Source organism: Anoplophora glabripennis, unplaced genomic scaffold (assembly GCF_000390285.2).
Source record: "Anoplophora glabripennis isolate ALB-LARVAE unplaced genomic scaffold, Agla_2.0 scaffold100, whole genome shotgun sequence".
In the NCBI taxonomy this organism is placed as follows: domain Eukaryota; kingdom Metazoa; phylum Arthropoda; class Insecta; order Coleoptera; family Cerambycidae; genus Anoplophora; species Anoplophora glabripennis.
The window spans coordinates 770,213-794,132 of record NW_019416223.1 but is presented as its reverse complement, the minus strand read 5'-3'; the positions used below and the strand labels follow the sequence as shown (position 1 = coordinate 794,132).

At 32.7% G+C, this 23,920-nt stretch overlaps 1 protein-coding gene across 1 annotated transcript in view; it reads right to left on the bottom strand.

Moving 5' to 3' along the window:
* The window catches only part of LOC108907799 (fringe glycosyltransferase), a 191,230-nt gene that overhangs the window by 150,951 nt on the left and 16,359 nt on the right, over positions 1 to 23,920 (bottom strand). Inside the window, exons 3-4 of the mRNA XM_018711599.2 lie at positions 20,617 to 20,665; positions 14,101 to 14,203 (exon numbers count right to left, since the gene is read on the bottom strand). Of these exons, the coding sequence (XP_018567115.1) occupies positions 14,101 to 14,203; positions 20,617 to 20,665 (152 nt within the window). The remainder of the gene's footprint in view (positions 1 to 14,100; positions 14,204 to 20,616; positions 20,666 to 23,920) is intronic.

The window sequence follows — 23,920 nt, the reverse complement described above, 5'->3', positions numbered from 1 at the left end:
ACTTTACACACTGGCAGTATTCATTTTGGGGTACTTGCAAAACACAATGACCTTCAAATTCCTTAAAATGTTTCGCCTGCGGCGCTAAGCGGGGGGCTACCGCCCCCCACACCCCCCGCAGCTGTTATGATGTTCGTCCTCTTTTCAGAATGCGCCCCCCCTGTATTCAAACCCACGGGCCGCCATTGGTTTTAAGGAATAAAACACAGTGTTTATTTTATACTAAAGCAGAGTAAACTAAAGATAAGATCCTTTAATTCTATAGATGTATTTATTTCTCACAAAATGGCTCTAAAGTAAATAGCATAGCTATATAAAGACTTAATAAAAACAAAACAAGAATTTGAGATTATAATTTCACGAAATAAGTAATATAAATTCCTGTGGAATAAAGTTTTCCGGAAACTAACACACTAAACTTGTCCAAAGATTTTCCAAGGACTTTCTTTTGATTTTAATAGACACTTCAATTTCCAATATTGCCCTCGTACTCAGTAAAACTGTTATCGATGCATCAGCTATATTTTTAGTTTATTTTATTCGGGCAGACCAAATTAAAATGCATCAATTCCAATACCATTTTATTTTACTCGGCTGTATCAAATGCATACAAAGAAGTCAATTCCTTATCTTAAACGAATTTCAAATAGCTCTGAAACCTTCCCGCTCGACGTTAAAATATACATGCTAGTACGCTGCTGCAGGTGCAACGTAACAGCAAAAATGTATCGCACTCGAGGAAAACGTTACTTAAAGGCTTCTATTTCCCTCGCTCCCTTCAAACTGTCCTTCGTGTCAAAGAAGGGCATCTTTTTAATAGAAAACGGTTGAATGGCTCACATCAAACGGAAAATTTATCTCGGCGACTTCATTTTAATATACATCGAGTTTTTAATAAAACACCTCGCCAGGTTATCAAATTAATTTCACGTTGATCTGTGTCCTTTGCTACAGTCCCCTACCCGTGAATTCTGTATATTAATTTTGAATACCTCACAGTAAATAATAGATTGGATACAGGTGTTCAACCAACGCATTTTTTTTGAGCGGCTTTCTGGCTCATTTTGACGTATGTAATGTCTTCGATATTAATTTTTCAGTGGCTAGAAACAATTTATCTGTAAATTTGAAAAGGGATCATGTCCATATATTTCTCCTAAAGAAACACTTATCATGAGTTTGTTTTCTCAAATATCGTCGTGAGAACTGAATTTTTAAACCCTTTTTTTCTAAATTTTCACAACACATCCTTGGACAGGCTAATATAAAATAAAACTTAATCAAGGACATTTAAATAAAGGGGACTATGCATGTCACAGTCTATCTCATATGTTGGGTGAAGCTAGACAAGGGGAAAGCAGAGGGCTTTATTTTCATCCAACTGATGCGCGCGATTACATCTCCAATGTCGTACATTTTGGATGGGTCAAAATAAAATATTTTATAGTCCTAAGTCAATATATTTCAACAGCTACTCAGTATTTTTATAATAAATATATATAATATTTTTATAACTTCTTGGAATCCCAATAACTGTAACCATTTCTTTCTTGTTGCACCATCCCCAAGCATCCTAAAAACGTTCACATTTCACTTTTAGAATACTGAGGCAAATTTTCAGTGAGACATAAAAATATATTCCCAAAGGAGAACATCAAATGGTTGAATGAATGCAACTTTCAGTTGATTGCATCTTCGGTATTTTTATGTATAAGTGAACCACCACCATATTTTTGCTGTTGTATTTATTCAGTTTTTATGCTCGTGCATTTAGTAAAATTGTAAATATATTTTTGAAAAGGTTTTTGTCGTAGAGGAAAATGAAAATGATGAATGATTAAAATTTGTAATGTTGGGTATAAGGGATAACATTGAAATACCTATAAATATATTAAATATAAATAATGTCTGTAACTTATTTGTGGTGCAGCATTTTCCTTTGATTTTAATGGCCAAACGTGGTTCATATTATTGTTTTCTTACTATTTCAGCAAAAATTTTAAAAAAATACCAAGTCAGTTTTATAAAATTTTACCGTTATTCAAATAAAAGTTACCCACACGCACGACAATGGCCACAGTTGCATATACATTCCAAAGTCACCTTCAAGCACGCTTACCTGTGGAAGGATAGCTGATGTGGATGTTTATAATCCAATTTCTTACAAATTCTGCACTGTCTAACCATATTCACACCTTAAAAGTTTATCCAAAATACATGTATAAACACTAATCACGTTTCACTTACTAAAATCACAACTATTTTCTAACAAGAGACGCCATATTCTGCCAACCACGGCAGAACGAACGAGGAACACGCTACAAATTATTGCGTAGTTGCCAAGTCTTCAAACATGGCAAATATGAAAAATGAAAAATAGTTTAATATGTACAGAATTTAACAATATTGTATGCATAACTTAATAATACTATCCTATAATAATAATTTTCACAATTGTGATGAAAATTGCAATAAAAATATTAAGTACATTTCCAGTATAATTATACAGCTGACAACAATGATACAATTAGACTGTGAATAGACCAAGCTTCATATAGAAATGTAAATAAATAAGTCCCCTTTATTTAAATATCCTTGAACTTAATAAAACACAACACGCATTATACAAATTCTATTTCCGTTCCAGTAAAGAGATACTTCTCACAGGTGTTTGTAATACTACCGTCTTACAAACCGATAAACTGAAATCAAAAATATTCAGCCATTCTCGTTTCGGCGAATTAACGTTGGCCGTTTGTTTTGTGCCTATCGATCACTCTGTTGACATATCACATCAGGTATAAAGTCATCTTGCATATTCCAATTGTGTAAACTATGATCGATCAAGACGTGCAAATATGAAACTATTAGTCTAAACGGGCAAACGCCAACCCCCGCCAAAAACACGCTTTCATACAGAACCGGATAATAGTTTTTATGTCGTGCGTATCATACGCGGCTTAATTTTGTTGCTTTTGTACATACTATATTTTATTTACAATTTTATTTTAATAGTACCTGTACCTTAACTGTCCTAAATGCATCACTGCCTATGTTTATGTTCATACTGTGGCTGCCTGCAATTGTTTACTTTTTTAAATATGTAGATAGACCTTAGTGTAGTTCACCTAAACTAGGTCAATGTCAGAGGTCAATAACATAGAGATTCACAAACTGAACACAGTGCTTTAACAAAAAGTACAAATCGACGCGTTACTATGAAAACATGCTTTCTAAAATTATACTTGGAAAACATGCTACCTCAAATTAACCTAAAAAAACATGCTAGCTCAGATCTTTAAGTAAAATCATGCTATCCCACACAAAAGTAAGATTGACTAGAAATTAAAGTTAATCGCATTGGCGTTGAAATGCACATTGAATGATTGAAACAGGTGCACATAAAACTTTTGTAATATATTTTTCAAAAAGTAAGGAATATTTATGTTCTTCTAAGTCTTAATTTTTACACGTAGCTTTGTATTTATAAATGCATAATCAAAAATATCAAAAATTTTTCATTTTTTTGTGAAATACGGTTTTTACAGCAGTTACTTTTCAAATAAGAACAAGATGCAATAATTTGTAGAAAAACATCATTTATTCATAAAATTTCATTAATAGAGTTAACATAATAATGTATATAATGTATAAAGTTGAATGATATGTACGATAAACATGTGTGGATGGGGAATCGCGAAAACGTGCACGTGCATATCATATGCTCTGCGCCCGTCGCATCGATATCCAGCAGATCATAAAGTACCGGTCGCATATCTGCATTTCATTTTCAAAGTCTATGCAAGCACGCGGCTACCGTACCTTTAAGAAGCCATTTGTTTTTATTGAGGTGCAGTAAGAACGATTCGGACCCGGAGTTTGGGGCCTAGCCTGATCTACTATATAATATTTTTTATTGCAGTCTCCTTAGAGTCCGTATTAAGTATATAAAATTATTTTCAGTTTACATAAAAAATTTGTTAAATACAAATTATTTCGGAGTTGAAATATGTCTGGACTGGTTGCCACGTCATCAGTTTAAACATCTTGACGTTTCGAGTGACACATGACCTATCGTTCTTTCCTTCATGAGACAATCTCTCTTTTTATTATACGCACCCAAAACAAAGTTATTCCCGGTCTTGTTCAGTATTGTAACATATAGTTGTTGGATACTGAAAAAAACGATTGTTTAAAAAATCTTTTATTCATATTATTATGTATTTGGTGATTGGTAGCGGTGTATTTATTATTTTGATATTTATTTATTTATTTTTATTATATTATAATTATTATTTAATTTGGTGATTAATTTTGTTTCTGGTGTGTAAATTTTGTGTGTGTATAAGAATTAATTATCCGTTTGGGCGGTAAAATGTCATTTGGGTGTATTTATATCTAATTTTCCATTGAGTGTAGGTTCTGATAAGAAATTTTAATAATAATAATAATGACAAACATAGACGAACTAGACTTTCTTACCTTATCATTGCTAACTAACATCGCCTCCGGCAGTTTTACTTTGTATAAATAATGTTCACAGTGTAGACAGGATTTTATTAGTGTAGATAGGAAAGTTCATTTTCTACACTGTCCCTCAAGAAAAAACACTTTATTTTATCAATAGCATGAGTCCTTACCTCATAGGGGCGGTTCTATGCCCTTTTAATTAACCTTTACTATTTAATTTTGGGTAAGAAACATTGAATAAAAGCAAAATTGGAAATATTTACACAAGGTGACATTTATTACTTATTTATCTTTCAATTTCGAACAATATTTTTATGAACACAGAAACCAGAATATTTTTTTTAAATACTTTTACATGAATAATTGTCTGAGAAATGCCTTATTCTACCTATTATAATTGAGAAAATGTTTGGTTAACCAATTATCATTATTTTAAACGTTTTTCAAACAAATTAACTTATACTACGAACATTTGAAATTAAACTAATACTTAAATTATAGAATGTTCAAAAATGTCAATTTAAACTTTAATCACTGACATTGTTTATAGTTTGTAACGGGTTTTGTATTTCACAAATAGCTTTTATAGTTCGAATTTGCAACACTTTATGGCATGGAGAAAACTCTTATGCAACTGGACTTACTTGGTTTCGTTCTGGCTGGCAATTTGCGGTCGTTTCCATAACCTCACTTTATTGTTGTCATTTGTCTGCTATTCTCGGGCGTTGAGGATGGCTGTTGGGTCTGTGTAGAGTGCTTCCTGGTGTTTTTGATGTTGTTTGGGGAGCCACAGGACAACATGCACCCCTCACCAGTCTCTAGCCTCTCTCTCTCAGCTTGTTGACTTCTCTCGATGTTTTTTTGTTTTTTCGGTAAAAGGTAAATTCACTGATTTGTTCTTTCGCCATTGGTTGCTCGTATCGCTGTTATCATTTTCTAACTGCTCAATTTCTCCAGCATGTTGCGATGAATTTGATTTTAATTAACTTACGGCGTAATTTATATTTTATAACTGCGTAGTAGATTTTATACGCCTTAATACTAATTTACAAGAAATTTTTATATGATATTTTGCATGACAAATTTTTTATAAGAAACTTCTAGCCTATGTGTTTCTGATGTTATAATATTTGAACTTTCTTTTGTACTAGATTATTTAACATTAATTTACTCATAAAATCCCTAAATTGGCCCTTCTTGTGACATTGTCTTTTACTTTAATGCTTCTACTTCGTACCCAAAATTTATTTTCTTTACATGCTTATCATTAAAAAACATATTATTTAAAATTTTGACTGATAATGTTTTAGGTTTATATGAAATAACTATGAAATGAGCTTTTTATTTTACTTTAAAAATACTTTATGTCTTTATTTTATTATACATTATAATTTCATGAAAATTTTCTATGCTATTTCTCGGTGTTGTGTCTTGAGATACAGTGTGTTCATTTCAATATATTTATTCTACTCGTATATCGTCTATCTATACTGTTTCATTTTGGTATAAATCGGCAATTTAAAATTAAAACCCCACATTCAAAAACGCCCTCTATTTTGACATCAAAATTTGTGGGATCAAATCATTATCCAAAAAATTAAAAGGTTGTTCTTGTTACCATTTAAAATTCCTATACCAACATTACTAACTATTAAAAATTATTGATATTTACAATGGCATTATTAAAATTTGTATCTCATCTGCATATAATAGTTATTGTTAAGGTACTACTCGGGCTTTCTAAAAGAACCTTTAACAATATTTGCCATGTATTCTATATTGCTCATTCATTCTATTAGGAAATAGTTTAGGCAGGAGTCGTGTGTATCATTCAAAAACGTTGTTTGAATTTTCATCCTAACGTCAACGTAATTCATAGTAATACATTTTTCCTGAATAAGTACTGGAAGAAAAATTAATGGAAGAATCTAATATTCATATAGTATTCAACACGTCGCAGCTCATTGTTCAGTAAAATCAAAGGGATAACAATCAGACGTAACTAAACAGGTATATCCATGACCGGAAATTGAAGTTATCGCAAACACTCATCGATTTAAAATCTCTTGCAAGTACTCCATCGATTTTTTCACTCGAAAGACGGTTAGTAGTAAATCAACCAAGGATGCGTTTGATATAAAACACACTTAATAATGAAGTGGCAAAAAGAGGCTGGATATAAACAACATCGGCGCTACGTTATTACGACTATGACGCACGGAATCACGTAAAAAAGTCAACCGGATCGAATGGATCCATCGCCATCTGCCAGACGCTCGTAACAAACAAATTCCCGTCAGACGACATACCACTATTATTACTTACCTTATTAAATTATCCAACGCTGGAGCTTGATGTTTATTCAAATTTATCTAATTTAGCGGGTAGTTGTGCCAATTTATCAACTGTTTAACTTTTATATACACAATTGCCGCATCCGTTTTAGACTGGCACCGTTTCGAATATTACAGACAGGCAGCGATCCATTAAATTTCTGACAAAACGCCTTACATGCATCGCTTGGCGATGTGAGAACAACGAGATTGAGTTACGTTTACAGCAGTAAATCTCTGGAATGGTTACATGGAATTGAATACAGTTAAACATACTAAATCATCCACTCGAATATACTTAAGCAAGGGAAATCTCACATCATAATAATCCGTATTTCCAACATTCGTCTCGGAAAATGCCAGACTAGAAAATTACCAAGAATAATATTTATCTTTCAAGCAAACACTGTCAGCTTTTCTTTTTTCATGGGATATTTTGTCATCAATAGACAAAATTTAAAAAATTAACTACATAAACCCTTCGCTCATACATTATGTCGAAAAAAGTAGACAAATACAAAATATCGAAATTCACCTATCTTTCGAAAATAAATCGAAAATTCGCTATACCCTCAAAATCTATCAGAATCACAGATAATCAACTGTAAACGACCTACTACGCAGATCGGGGAAAACATGTTCACCACAATTTAGAAAATCACCACGTTTGAAATTTTTTACACATGTTTCGAAGATTCCTGCCATTCCGCTGCGAAACCATGATTGCGGCCAAAAGTCATTAGACGATGTTGACTACGCATGTCCACATCGCCCAGATAGCGCAGGAAGGGGCGAAAATCTTCGCAACCCTTTAGCGACGCTCACGGTCGACAGAGGGACGTTATTCCAAAACTCCATTTCTCCGATTCTGACGTGGAACCTCCTGCGTAGTATACGTTCGAACGTCAGCCCAGAAACCACGCAGTTCAATAACCAGTGACGGATACTAGCCAGTACTAGTAGTAAGCCCCAAATTATTTCAAGCGTTTGTCTTTTATGCAAATGTTACATTCATTTATTGCTAATTAAGCAAAAAGCAGCAATAAATCACATACATTTTAACAATTAAAAATGGAGTTAAAGGAGGAGGGTTAATAAGGCCGGTTTCCGGCCCTATAAGAAGTTGATCCTAAACATATGGAATATGTTTTTGAACCTAAAGCAACAATATTAAATCGATTGTAAGCAAAACGGATTATTTTACCTCTGCCCCCTCCACCCTTTCCCCCCTTCTACGTAACCCCCGAAAGATACTGAAGAATATCAATACACAAAAACATTTATCTCTCAGTCTAAAATAAACAATATTGAAATGTTTCTAGTTTAAAAATAGGCCAATCCACCGCCTTCCATTTGAGCGTCCATCTCATATCTTTTCCTCCTTGTACCTCCATCTTGTTTCTCTAACTTTTGATATGCCAGTTCATTTCATATATTTTTTGTTATAGTTTGATGTAAGTCCCCTTGTCTCTTACTGATTGGGGTGCTGGTTTAAAGATGTAAGAAAAATTACATTTTTAAGCATTTTTTTAATGTTCGGATTGGGGGGTTGTATCCGTTTTGCCTACAATCGATTTAATATTGCGTCTGAAGGTCCAAAAAAACATATTCCATATGGTTAGGATGAATTTCTGATAGGGCCAAATATCGGCCTTATTGGCCCTCCTCCTTTCTCCCAGAAAATTAAAACGAGCTCAATGGTCACATTGCACATATCATCCGGGCTTTGTTCACCCTATGGTGAAGATCCTAAAGAAGCTTCTAAAGCTTCCACCCACAAGCTCCTAAGGCTTCCATACACAACTCCTCCAAGAAAGCTACACAAATTCAAGCTCAAATGTTTCCATACATAACTTCTAAAGCTTCCATACAAGTTCCTAAATCTTAAATACAGGCACTCTAAGGAGACATACAAACTTTAGCACCCTAGTAAAGCATTAAAAGACAGTGAAACAAAGACACAACAGTACAATACTCGACGGTGTTCCCGTAACAAAAAGTGCTTAATATAAAATAAGGTTAATTATATTGCTTTACCGAGTGAAATATCTATCACCTTTGAAGTTGTCTATCTAAAATTTAAAAGTCGTAGGTAGTTGTTCTAAATAAAATTTAAATTTAAAAACTGAAACTTAATCGTTTCTATATCTTTAATAATATTTGCATTTTATTCTGCTTTAACTTTTAATTTAATTTTTTAATAAATAAATTTCCATCAATTTTTCCAGATAATTAAAAAAATGTTATTGGATTCTGCAAACACGAACTTTGTAATTGAGTTTTTCATTTTTAGATTTCTACTTCGTTATTTTGATGTCACTGAAAATAAAAGTAAATGTTGACGCCAAATTAATCTTTAGTTTAAATCTAATTACCTTTCAACATGCACAGCGAAACATTATTAGCAGTTTATTTTCGTCCTAACCTTCCCTTTTTTTCTCTTCAGAGCTTTCATACTGTATATTATTATCCTGTTATTACGTCTTGGCATCATTCAGTTCGTTTTCAGGTTGACCTTGAGGCCGGATATATTAAGACCAAGTAGCAGGTGTAAACGGTAGGTGAAGTTGTAACATAAAAATGCTAAAACGTTTCGAGTTCTTTTAATTTAAATTCTCGAATTATTGCGTCGGGTTCGTGGTCTTTTTTTACGTGGAACTGGAATCCTTACGGTATATTAATGCCATGAATATAAAGTGTATTTTTGGGACTTCCAGACCAGGGTTCTGGCGGAGTTGGTAAATTTTAAACGAGCGTTCATCAGTGATTCATCAAGTTTTGTGCGCATTTTCTTCGTCTGTTGCAATGGTTTGATATCTTTAGAATTCAAATGTTAAAAGTTTAATAAATAACCTAATACCTACGAGATCGATTTAAATTTTTTCCCTCCTACTTTTCCGTAGTTGTTAAAACCATTGAACATGGCTTTTGAGTTGTCAAAGTACCCAAATCAAAAATATCTATTAATGTTTCGTATACTCGTATTCGCAAATGCAAATTATTTGTATCTTTGAAATTAGCAACCGCGTCAGAATTTTGTTGCGGGTAGACAACCAATGCGAATATGTAAACAAAAAAACAAAAAAATATGTATGCAGTAAGTATGACATACATGTATAAGTAGTACTTACTTCTTTCCTAATACCCGCTTTATGTTTAATTGGGTGTGAAAATTATGCACACCCACGTGATTTTGTAGGAAACAAACAATATTTTACAGCCTCTATCGTTCACACAGCAATTATTTTTTTACAGTTACTCACTAGCGGCTTCTTTACAGTCCTTTTACAAATAGGTACGAAATAAATTCACATTTTCACTGTCTGATCTATATTTACAAGCCAGTTTTGAATCGCAAATTCTAATCAATAGAACTTAAGATTTGATTAACTAGCTCTTCCTATCCCAATAAGCATACTTCAGACTTTCATTATGAGCAAAGGCTAGACAAAACTGAATGGGATGTGAGATTGTTTAGTATATTTATATATTTTTTTCAGTTAGCAGTTTAATTAGTTAACTATTGAAGCATGACAAACCTTAAGCCTTTTACATGTAACGGCTTTGGCGTCAGTTAACAATATACGACAAATTTTGCGACTTTAATGGGTTAAATCACTGAAATCTGAAGACCAGTTGTTACCAAAACAATTACTTTAATTGATAATTCAATTTGTTAACCCGCATCTTGAAACTTTCGATGTATTCCCATCCTGAAATTGCTGGATTCGAGAACTTTTATAAATAGATCTTAAAATGTCTGAATAAATGACTAAAAACTGCATATTTTAAGCAATAATTGTCAGAGTATATATTTATATTGTATTATACGTGTACAGAGCGTATTCAAATGAAGCACAAATGTTACTAATTGATCAAGCAAGCAATATATGGGGCCCATAAAATTGAAGTTTAATGAAAGAAAATGGGACCAATTGTTGCGGACTATTTTTTATATTGAAGTACAAGTATTCGTCTATAACATGTGTAAATTTCAGCCCTTAATATTAATAAATGAGGCTGTGGCGATTTTTCGAAAAAAAAAAAAATTTCTCGACCCCTGTTGGTCGTAGGACAGACTTTTTTTTAAATTCGTGAAAAAATGTCAACTTTCGAATGGCAGTATCGACATTTTGATACGAATTGAAATCAAAAAGTTAATCAAAGTTTGATGTCCCCGAGAAAAAAACGATTTTTGCGATATTTGAAATCGATTTGAGGCTAGCGCAATATTTGCACATAATAGTGCAATTATTAAAGAAAATTTTAAGCCCAACCCCGTTCCTAAAGATGTGGCGGCTTATGAATTATGGGGATTTTACAGAAACGCTTTTTTTTCGAAAAACTCGATTTTACAAAAACTATAAAGTATTTTTCAATTTTGAAAAAATCATTTTATTTTGCTCACCAAAAGCTATCCTTTCACCAAGTTTCATAAAAAATTTTTGAAAGAGATGCAGCTATTTGAAAAAATCGCGATCTTTAGCGCTTTTTTGCAATAACTGATTAATTTATTTATTGATTTATTTATCGTTTGGGCAAGACTTCATAAAAACAACGCTTTTGATTCAAGGGTTTGTTTCATTCATTTTTAATTTTTTACAAGCGGCAAAATGCCAATAAACAAAGAGAAAACTACAGACAATAACTACAACCAATTTTCAATATTTTAACAATTAATTATTACAAAATCTGAAGCAAATTGCACACCCCCTTACGCTAAAAATAAATACCCAAAAGGCCTGAAACGAATATGAAAGTGTTCAGCTGTCGTCTTCATTTTCAATAATTGCCGTCTACTTTCAATGTCCCATTGAAGCCAAATAAGGCACTACTCCCCAAATTACAGCGTCAAGTTTTCCAAACTTCGTGAAATACATTGACATGCATATAATTCCCATTCCAGACGCATTCATCCCATGTCAGATTAATAACAGGACTACGTGCCTCCACATTTTAATGCCAGTTTATGTCCTCAATTCTATATAAAACGTCTTTGTAGCATTATGAATTGAATCGCCGAATAAGCCTTTCTAACCGGGAGAAAATGCTACTAAGTAAGTACAATACATACTTTTTATATTTGTATAACTTAATACGTATAGAATTGCATTAGTCATTTCCTTCAATCATTTTTTAAGGTCGGTCGCTTTCGAGTCGTTAGTTGACATAAATTATAATTTTTAAACAATATACAACGCAAAGAAAGGTGAAAATATCAAAATACTGACGAATATCAGCCTCTTATTAAAAAATACAAACTAACTGTTAGCGCAAGTTTATCAAGGCTTGTCTAGAATAATGAAGCAATGAACAAGCATAAAACACTGGATGTTTCCTTAGAACTATGCATTCGATCGTGAATTACATCATATCTTCACAATCGAATGTGTTACAGGAGTAGACGAATAGGAAAAATTGATACAATCAGATAAACTGCTAATACATGTAACAAAAGCCGGGACGCCTGGTAATTTATTTATTAGTTCTTGGAACGGATGGGCCAAAAAGTAAAATATTTCAGTCAACACTAATTATCGAAAGTTAAGGGCTCTCAAGTAGGTTTAGCGTCGTCCTTCGGAGAAATTTAGCAATATTTTTAACAAGTTCATTTAGACTGTCGGGGCCATGTGTTGAGCATCTGGAATAAAAAGAAAAATCGATATTTCTAATAACGCGCGATATGCATTCGAAAGAACATGTAGGAATTCCAATATATTTAAATAAGTTGTTAGAATGTTGTCAGGAAAATAATAATAGGTCAAATAGCTGGTTTTTAGGCGGATTTTCCAAGTTATAATGAGATGGACTAATCCGTCCCGTATTGCTACACGGAGTCACTAGAGGAAGGCTAGGGTTATTTGTAAGTTTAGTCTCAAAATTATTTAGATAACTATTAACATGGCATAGTTATGCCAAAGTGTCCCGATATTCAGGGTTCCCGCCAGTAAGATAAGTACAGGAACGTCTGGACCCAAGAAATGGGCGTGTCGAATTCAGGAGAGATCTACGAAAAAAAGGTAGTTTTTTTTTGGGTTCCACATTGGGCGGTCTACTTAGTTTTATAGTCTCGGGATAATTTAATAATGGATAAAGTCATTCCAAATTTTGCTATGAATCGCGCATTCCCTGAATCTCGGTACGCTGTCGCGTGTAAATTAATTAATAATGTTGTTTGAGTCCGTTGTGCCATTATTTTGTTTGTTTGTTTTATTTTTTATTGTTATTAAAATCGTTCCTGGAAAGATATGGTGTTGTCTTGTTCTTCTAACTTAAGTGTCACCCTATACCACCAACCACTAGATTACCTGGTACATGAGAGACGTACGATAAGTGTCTGCAATTCATTCTCTGAACGTACAACATTTGTAAGTTCCCACGTACCTATTAATTAAAGTATAATGATAATTATAAACTCCTTTTCGAGAATTAAATAGTAAACTCTTTTGAAATCCAGACTTGTTATGATACTGGTCATAATGGTAGATAGATAATTAAAGAAATAACCCCTCAGGTTACAAATGGTGTCAGATGTGGGGTTCGAACCCACGCTCCCTTTCGATAATTAAATAGTAAACTCTTTTGAAATCCAGACTCGTTATGATACTGGTCATAATGGTAGATAGATAATTAAAGAAATAACTCCTCAGGTTACATACAAAATGGCATACCTCAAGGCTCAATATTAGGACCACAGCTGTACATGGTCTATAATAACAATTTATAGCTGATAATAAAGGAGATAATAAAAAATAATTCATTGTTTAAAAACTACCAGACACAATATACATGCTATGCAAGGAAAGAAATATGCTTATTTATCTACATATTTTCAGAGAAATATACCTTATATGTATGTAGTAAGTTATCCAATAGTACTAGTGCTTTACCGCTCAAAAGTCCTAAAATAAGATTGAAATCATTTTAAATTGAAAGACTACCACACTCTACAGGAATATTTCAATAACCTAATAAATTGTTTTTAATGTGTATTTTTACTATAAATACTATTTATTTCCTTAGTTATCTCTTTACTTTAGATATTTTTTGGACAATATGTGTTAAATGCACTTGAACTCAATATATCTACCAACCTATATACCATATTTACTGCTCAGTCTTTTTCGCACTATTGTTAAAATTCTTTGCAATTACTATCACAGACTTGCGTTTCTATTTCTCTCTTCTTTATTTATTTTTATAGAGGTAAAATTTAATTTTTGAGGATCAGCAGTGTTATATGACCTGACTATATTTATTTGTTTGAAATTAAAAAAACGAAAAAAATAAAACTTACTTTTTCTCGCTCTCTAGAAACTTGTCGAACTCGGCAGACATTTTACAGCACAGGGCCTTTCTGTTGTGAGAAGAGGAACAGTTAGTGTTGATCATGTGACCATCTGCAAAGGGAAAAAAATATTAATTATTCCATTGACATAGACAGGATATGCTCGTCTTAAAAATTGTTAGTACATGTGCGGCTATATATAAAACACTTTTTTCTCATTAAAGGGGTAATGAGATATTACTTATGTGACAATGACCTTAGGTTAGTTTTTACAACATATTTGTCGTGTTCTCTATGCAGCGCTGTACCGACAATGTCGGTGCCACATTGCGTGAAAGTTTTCGTTAAAAAATCGCTTGGTGTGCATTTCTTGAAATGTTTTGTGTGGCAAATATGATTGATTTTTTTGTCATTTTTTATGAGATTTACCTAAAATATTTACGATAAAAATGCTTAAAGAAGAGATACTAAATTCTAGCAAATCTAAAAGATTAAAACACAATGTATTCTAAAATTCTATTAAATATTAAAATTAAAATTAAAAATTCTTAAAAGTAAAAAAAACGGTTTTTTGCTAATAAACTCTAATCGAAAAAGTTAAATGAGCAAGTTAAAAAACTTTTCGATTAGTATTTTTAAATACTGGGTGGCCCAATGAAAACGAAACAGAGCAATTTTCAGGAACTGCGTCAAGATTGTAGAAAAACGCTCAGACCCGTCGATTTTAGATTAAAGGGGGACATTCTTTGCTGGTATTTTTTACTCCGCCACTTCCACCCCCAAGTAAGGGTAAGCATCACCCCAAAAAATTTAAATGGCATTGGGGGTTAAGTAATATTTTTTTGAAAGTTCTTACAATTTCTTTACAACAGACTTTAAATTTTATAATTCCGCCTAGTATGTACTTTGAAAAATTTACATTTTAAAATTTAAATTATGTTTAGTTACTTACGAGTATATGTACTTACTACTTAGTTGATTAAATGTTCAAACTGATGACCGCCCGCTTCCATACAAAAATACAGATTTTGTTCGAAACGTTCGCGCACATTCCGAAGCATTTCTTGAATGATTCGACGGCATTCGTCGAAGATTCTTTGACGCAAATCTTCCAGCGACGCAGTCTGTGTTTTATAGATTTTACTTTTTAGGTATCCCCACAAAAAGAAATCAGGGGGCGATAAATCCGGTGATCGTGGAGGCCACTCAATGCTGCCTCTTCTCCCAATCCAATTCCGTAGAAAACGTTGGTCCAAATAATGATGGACAATTAACGCATAACGCGGGGGAGCACCGTCCTGTTGAAAAATCAAATGATCTTCATCATACTCTGGAACATTTTCAATAATATCAGTCAAGGCAGGGTCAATAGCGTCTTCCAGTAATTGCAAATACATTTGGCCAGTCAAATTACCAGGTAGGAAAAAAGGACTCATCAGCTGGTCACCGAAAATTCCAGCCCATACATTTAATTTTTCCGGTTACTGTGTATGCACCTCGTGAAAAACTCTTTTTTTTTTAATCGAACCAATAGCGGCAATTGTGACGATTTACCGTCCAGTTCAAGAAAAAACTGCATTCATCAGAAAAACAGATGTTAAAAAGGAATTGTGGATCGTTCCCTGCTCGCCCACTCATTATTTCGCAAAATTGCAAACGGCGGTCATAATCATCCTCATGAAGTTCCTGGACTAAATGTATTTTGTATAGACGGAATTTATTCTTCTTCAAAATGGTTTGTATGCTAGTTTGATTGATCCCAGACACAGATGCCAGCTGCCTCGTACTTAATGTAGGATCAAGATGAACTTGTCCCAAAACTGCAACTTAACTATAGGTTTTTCATTTTCTCGTTTTTTATTGGCTACGTTACCTGTCTCTTAAATTTTTTTTACTAACTCTAGAACATACTTCCTCCTGACATGTCGATCTTGATGTTGTTCATTAAATAGCTGAGTTGTTCTATTCGCACATTTATTGTTCATAAAGTAAAGAGAAATGATATCTACCCTTTCCGCAATGCAATAAACCATGGTGTTTAATTTTCAAAAACACAAATAAACTACCAACCAATGCTTCCAAATAATACTAGAAAATAATTTGGAATCCACTAATTTTACGTTCATTGTGTGTGTATAGTATTCATTTCTGTTTTTTAAAATTGTGTTTTTTACGAAAGTGATAACAAATCGCCAAAAAACAATATAACGCAAGAAATACTAAATTTATACCATTCGCATACTTATCTCGAATGACTGACATTTTTACCGTTACTAATTGTTTGTACATAAGTTTCAACTTTAAAATCAAAATTCTTAATCCTACCTAAGTATTGGACGGAATTATAAAATTTAAAGTCTGTTGTAAAGAGAATTGTAAGAGCTTTAAAAAGAAATATTACTCAACCCCCAATGCCATTTAAATATTTTGAGGTGATGCTTACCCTTCCTTGGGGGGTGAAAGTGGCATAGTCAAAAATACCAGCAAAGAATGTCCCCCTTTAATCTAAAATCAACGGATCTGAGCGTTTTTCTACGATCTGGACGCAGTTCCTGAAAATGGCTCTGTTCCGTTTTCATTTGGCCTCCCTGTATATCGATTGCTATATTACTTTTCCGAGATATATCGAAAAAACCGACAAAAATAGACTTGTTTTGTTTTTGCTGTATCTCTGGCAAATTAAGGTTTTGAAACTTGTTACTTGCTGTAAATGTAGCCCTCGGCAAGTAAAAAAGTACCTCTTTTTTATATTAAAAAATATGAAAAATTTTTCGAGTTATATCGATTTTTCGAAAAAAAGGTCATCTCGAAAATCGGCTCTTCTTGCTTGATGAATAGTCTTAGAGAAACGAATCAGGGCTCTTTTTTTCCTTAAGTGTTGTACTTTCATGGTAAAAAAGAGTGATTCGATTTTTATTCATTTCAAGTAACTTCGAAAAAAGTAAAAAATCAGATTCTAACGTCAGAGTCTACATTTTTTTTTTATAATAAAATGGACGTGACTGCGTAAGGTAAGGAAACTAATCAGTTAAAACCAGGCTTCGCTTTTTTAACTAATGATACCAGTATCATAAATAACATCATAGATATCGACTTTCTATGGATATTTTTTACGTTGGAAGGCGGAAATAGCGACCCGTTTAGTGATGAAATAAAACATAATACACGTAACGCATCATTACTCCATCCGCTATCGTCGCGAATCCATTTAATTTACAACACGGACGTATTTTATGAATAAAAAATAAAATAAAACATTCCTCCATTCCCAGGCGAACAGGTGTGCAGCACTAAGGGCTAAAATCTAAAAATTAATATAAATAAAACCTAAATCGTGCATTCTCGGGATGCCGCATAAGACGGTAGACCTGGGAGAAATAAATATTACTTATGCATTCTAAGATACAAGGTGTAAGTATCAACTAGGTTCGCTTGATCAGTCTAAAGTAGTCCAGTAGATTTAACAAGCACGGATGGAGTAGAAAAACAGTGAAACAACTCTCATTGTTATACTTTTATGAAAAAAATGCCTGAAATTAAAAAAAAACTAGAAGACAGTTTAGTGAAGAATCATTGGCCACTCAAACATGGAACAGTCTTTGTGCTGATAACATTCGAAAGGATAAACCGCTTGAGATGAATGCGGTACAGATTGAAAGCCACAGTATTTCAGTTTCGATATTTAAAAAATTAATTTAAAGTAAAGATCACCTTGATTAATTTAACTAAAATTAATTTTATAATAGGAAGAAAGGGGGACGCCCTGTACAACAATAAGCGTAACAACTGAAGCATGGAGGCAGACACGCAGCTGTATAATATTGGCGGATACTTTCGTTCCACCCAAGATAGCAACTGCAGGAAATGGTCCGATTAGAGATCTCCTACATTGTGCGTCTTGGGAATTTTACTTTCTGGTTCTTCTAATTAAAACAAGAGGGACTCGGAAGGCAGGTGTAAAGCGAAATGCTAATTACAAGCGAGATCTCTCGGGTTGAATTTATTACCAACAACGGAGCTCTATGGCAAGTTAGTGCCCGCGCTTTTTCTATTCGCGTTGACTGTTTGGCAGGTGATATTTTTATTTGTGAACGATAGGAGAAATTTTAGATGACTCAGATTTCAACATAATATTCAGCACATGTAGAATATCAGTCATAGTTATTATCTGCTCTCAATGTATTCAAATACATTATTGATATATTCATGCAGGCAATTCTTTTCCAGTGATTGACATCTTGACATTTTTCCCTGATGATAGTATAGGATAGGATAATAACCGAAACGATTTACCCCATCACACATAATATTCAATAGTTAGTTTATAGTAACTTAAGAAGACTACTGAAGATACTGACAATACTATGTTAAATCTAGTCATTATTTATCTACACTGCAAATGAAAAATTATATTATAAATATTCGAAGTTTTGAATTAAATGTCATGTCATTAAATATCTACATTTCAATGAAGCAATCAGTTTATAATGTTTGTAAATGATGATGATGATTGCAGCAGCTTTAATTGTGAATTTACAAAATTCAGTAATTTTGCTATTCGTTGTAACTAACTAAGTTTGTGTTATTTGATAAAATATTTCAGTGAAGAACAGTGTTGAGGTAAGAAAGACAACTTTGAAAATTAAATGATCGCGATCGGCTTTTCCTTTGTGTTTTCTTCTTTTTTTTGGGGATTATGTTTCAAGTAATTTTTGAAATTCAACAGCCCACATTTTGCTGCATTTAGTCAGAAACACAAAACAGAAAGTCATTTCTGCAAAATCTTTACTACAAAATAAAGTAAACTTTGCTATTATGTCTATGTAATATTTTTTTCGAATCTTTAAAAAATGTCAGAACAGATGTAGAATTTGTGAAAATATGCCGGAAAAGAATAAGAAGGTATTAAAATCGATCAAGAAGCTTTTAAAATACAACAAAATACGTCAAAGTAACTTCAGAATAATAAAAATTCTTCAGATTTAAGTGAAATACATTAACTAAATACGTTAAAAATGGTAAAATACTACAAAATAGCATTAGAAATGCATCGAAAACTTCGGATACTTTAATACCACCAAATTCGTCGAAACATGACCCCAGTGTCATTGACCTTTACTCTCCAAAGTCATAAATCATTGACCGCGGGGGTCATTAAGCTTTGACTTTCCGGGATTTTGATCCTCAATCTTGATGACCTTCGACTCTACTGGCGCCATTTGTCTCCCAGATGCAATTGACCCTTGACATACCTAGGCCATTGACTTTTGACCGCTCAAGGTCACTGATCTTCGATTACCCGGAGATTGACCGGATTAGTTTTTAATTTTTATAGGACATTGACCTTCGACCTCCTGAGGCTATTGATTTTGCGATTTTTTCTAATTTTCCATTATTTACGTTGCTTCTAAATTGTAAATTTAAATAAGAAGTCATTTCAAACGCCGAAGATGCTTCGAATTACTTAAAAACTAATTTTAACACCGAAACATGAATTTCGATACCTGGAGTCACTGATCTTTGACTGAACAAAGGTCATTGACTTTTCATTCCCATGGGCCATTGATCTTTGACCCTCCAAGGCCATTGACCTTCTACGTCAAGGGCATTAACCTTTTAAGTCAAGGTCATTGACCTTTTCCTCAAAGTGATTGCATTTCACTTCTTGATGTCTCTAACCTTCCACTTCCATTGGATTTTCGAGATGAATGACTACTAATGCTTATTTAGTTTTGAAGGTATTTGGTGGATTTTCAGGTATTTCGAAGTTTTTATAAAATCTTTAATGTAAAAATAAATTGAACTTTACCACTATCTGCATCTCATACATATTTCACTTCAGATGCTTCATCATGATTTTCCCTTCACGTAAATTTTGCTTTGTTAAATTTGTAATTCTAGTATTACATATGACAATGTGCATTTTAAAGGATACAGACAATACACAACTTTATAAATTCTTCATAGACACATTCCAAATCTGCCTCTAGAATTTCAATTTTAGGTTAGGTTCATGGTACTACGACGAACGTTGAAGGTTGTACGTGATCCATTAACAAATAAGGTAGATACGAGTGTTACATTCATGTATGTTACATAAAAAATCGTTAATAGAAAAGGATAGACAGGACAATAGTAGATTAAGACCTGCCATAGCCCATAAGCATTTAATTTGTCTGTGTTAGCTTCTGGGTATTACTTTGCTTGAGAAATAACACATTCGAATCTTCCGAAGAAGTTGCTGAAAGTTCGATGTCTGTCTGTCATGTTCTAATTAATAAAATGTATTTTTTATACAGTTTCTGAAGGAAAGAGTCATCTGAATTACTATTTATTTCTTTTTTTTTGTTTTAGTCATCACTATCATCAGTCATCGGATTCCAACGCACACTGCATCTGTTTGCAAACAGTTCACGATGAATTACAAATGAACTACTATTTTTAGATTGAATTCAAATATAGTACTGACTGAAAATAAAGTGTATCGTAATCTGTCAAATGAAATATGGTTATTTTAATACTTACTAGTCCTCATTTGATACTCTGGATCATCCGTGTCGGTAAAAAACCATGTCTGGAAAAAAAAGTGCAATTAGAATTTAGGACAGTCAATTGCGGTCTAAATATAAAACGGTTTTGGGAAAAATGAGTAATAGAGTTTGTCCCGTTAAGAGAGAGATGGTTTTATATTCATAACATGAGGTTCTGCATGTCGTTTAAATTATTTTTATTATCATATGAGTAAGCGATCAAAAGTTGTACTTCCTGCTGTTTATTTAAATAGTAATTATTCCCGTCTATGTAAAATTATCTTAATTGCAGAGATGCTGTAATTTAACGTCTAAACTTAGCAAACTTTTCAATTGTTTCAATTCAGATACATTTTTACGAATAAAAGTTAATTATTAAATGGGATACGCAAATACTTTCTTGAAATTTAGCCACATGCTACGACATTTTTTGTCTAATAATGTCTTTCGAAATCTTACATGTTTGTCCAATAGTTTTTACACATCAAAATAACACTAATGGACTGTCTATGGATTAAATTAATATCTATGCCAATGGTTTTATGCAAGTTTTTTTTATTAGACTCCGTGTCAAGCATAGACAAAAGTGTCAAGTGTAAGAAATACGACAAGGTATTAACAATTGTGATTGTGCATCATGATGTTTTACAAATAAAGAATGCGTTGATATGATGTTCGCTTATGGTGAAGCCCATGGGAACTCTTCTAAGGCTCATAGGATTTATATAATTATGTCCAGACATATTATGATAATGTGTCTACTAAAATGACTCAATTATTTAGAACGATACGTGACCTACGTCACTGGGGAAAGTTTCCCTTAATGTAAATAATTTAGATAAGACTTTATATTTAAGCAACCACCAGCTTGTAACTCTAGTTCAGTTCTTATTAGTTTTGGCTAGAGAACGTGTACTCTATTAGCTAGTAAATAAATCGTTTTTAAAAACTACTTTGCACATCTTGTGTATTTAATTATATGCATCATTTCTCACATCGTTTTATACTAAATAGACGAACCATGTCGTTCGGAAACTTCGGGATCACGGATTGTTTAAAACTGAATTGACAACAACCTAATCGTACTGCCAACATTGAAAATACACTTTTGAAAAATCTCGTGAACTGACTTTACAGAACAATGTATAAAAAAGTTTGGAGGATTTTAAAAAAAGTTGTAGTTTTTGTAACCTTATCGACAGCATTTTTGTAATTGGGTACTGCGAAGATTTTCAATAAATTTTGGACTGTAATAGTAAACAAATGACTGTTATACCAGATTGGTTACATAATCGAAGGTATTTGTAACTTTTAAGTAGCGTGCTAAATGATTTACTGGATGATGTTCCATTGAAAATTCATGGAAAGATGTGGTATTTCCATGAAGGTACTTCTTGTCACAATGCCCTAATTATTAGAGATTGGTTAAGTCAGTACTTTCCTGGACGGTGGATTGGTAGAAACGGTCCAGTTGGATGACCAGTCCGATCGCCAGATTTTAATCCGTGTGATAAAGCTATTTTGACACTTGAAAAACTGAATTGTAAACACTATCGCAAAAACGTTAATACTAAAATCGAATTTCAGTATTCGGAATGGCCTGGGGCGAGGTAGAGAGAAAGAGAAAGAGAGAGAGCGAACAACGCGAATGACGCTAGAAACTTCACTAGCCCAGCGATGTGAAGATTGTAAATACTAAAACTTCAATATTTTTCTCTTTTTTCTCGGAAACTATAAGGATTTTGCAAAAATTGTTTTAACGATATTGACTCCATTATTCATGACACATCTATTCCCAATTATTTTTGGATGTGTTGTGAATCACCCTGTATATTCTAGTTGTTAACGCTGCTTATATCTGTCAATTTATTGGGTGAATCTGGCAAAACTGCTCATAAAAATTACAAACTTTTATCTAATATTGTTTAAAATTATCAATATATGACATTTAAATTCTGATTATTTTTATAATTGTGCAACCTACTGCTTGCAGATTTTGTCAGATTTTCAGTTAATTTTGTAGAAAAATTTGACACGACATTGTTTTTATGCCTTATGCCATAATAATCGTAACACACTGCATACTAAAAAAATTTGATCCTACCACTAACCACAACTGATAATTATTTCATGTAACAGCCCTTTCCTTCCTGAAAACGGCCAAATCCAATGTAAATTAAGTAACGTGGTGCACATTTGGCAACTGATTCATTTGAAAATAATACGGCTATATTTATATGCCCATAAACCATATCGCAGATCGTAGCCTACATTTCAAACACCATTATTTCGATGGAGAAATGTATTACAGGACCGTACGGTTTTCAATTATCGAAATTCATCAAATTCATTCTCGTTAGCAAATATTCGACGCGTCGATACATTTTTACCGGGATAAATACTGTAATAGCTGTACATTTTCTGTTATCGGATTGAAAGTAGAATGAATTCATACAGACTACGCAAGGTTTTCAAAATTGCAAAAATGTTTAAAAATTTGTATCTGAGTTTTTACAAGTATCTATGCTTTATTTGAGCTGTGCAACATTTTGAAAATTCAAAATTTTTTTTCAAAATTTATTTGAAAAAATTATTTTGCGAAAACTATAGAACCAATTTTAATGAAATTTGGTGTGTTTTTTTATTATACTCTAAAGTTTTTTTTTACCAAAATTAGAATGCCCTCGGAGCAATTAAAATATTTTTAAAAAAATTATCAAAAAAACTTTATTTTGCCTTTTTTTCATCAATATTTTACAACATCGGTAATAAATTTAAACATTTTTAACTTACAGTATATTGTGCAAAATTCAATTCTAAAACTTTCCTCTTCAATATTCTTCCAAAATGAATAGGATACAAGATATGTAAAAAACTCAGATAAAATTGGTATTTTTTAATATTTTTGCAATTTTGAAAATGTTCCGGACCTCGCCCAGATCTAGGGATCTACACTTTTATATGTGAGTTGCAAGGTTATCCGGAAAAAATTTGCTTGCCCCCTCTCACATCCACCTCAAAAGAGATCCGCCCTGGTCTAAAGCTAATATTTATAAATTAATTACACACTAAAGATTTTTGCTTAAACTTTCTATACTTTATCCTTTGATGAATAGAATCTTATTTTTTTCTACTGTTTTTAAATATACCTACATATTGAAATAAAGCTTTTCTGTTTTCCTCTGGTTTTTAATAGAAAATATGCGGGAATACCCGATTTCCAGTGTTATTATTCGAAACACGAGCAATAAAGTGAAAGCATTTACTGTTTCAAAAGTACAAGGCCAATATTTTATAAT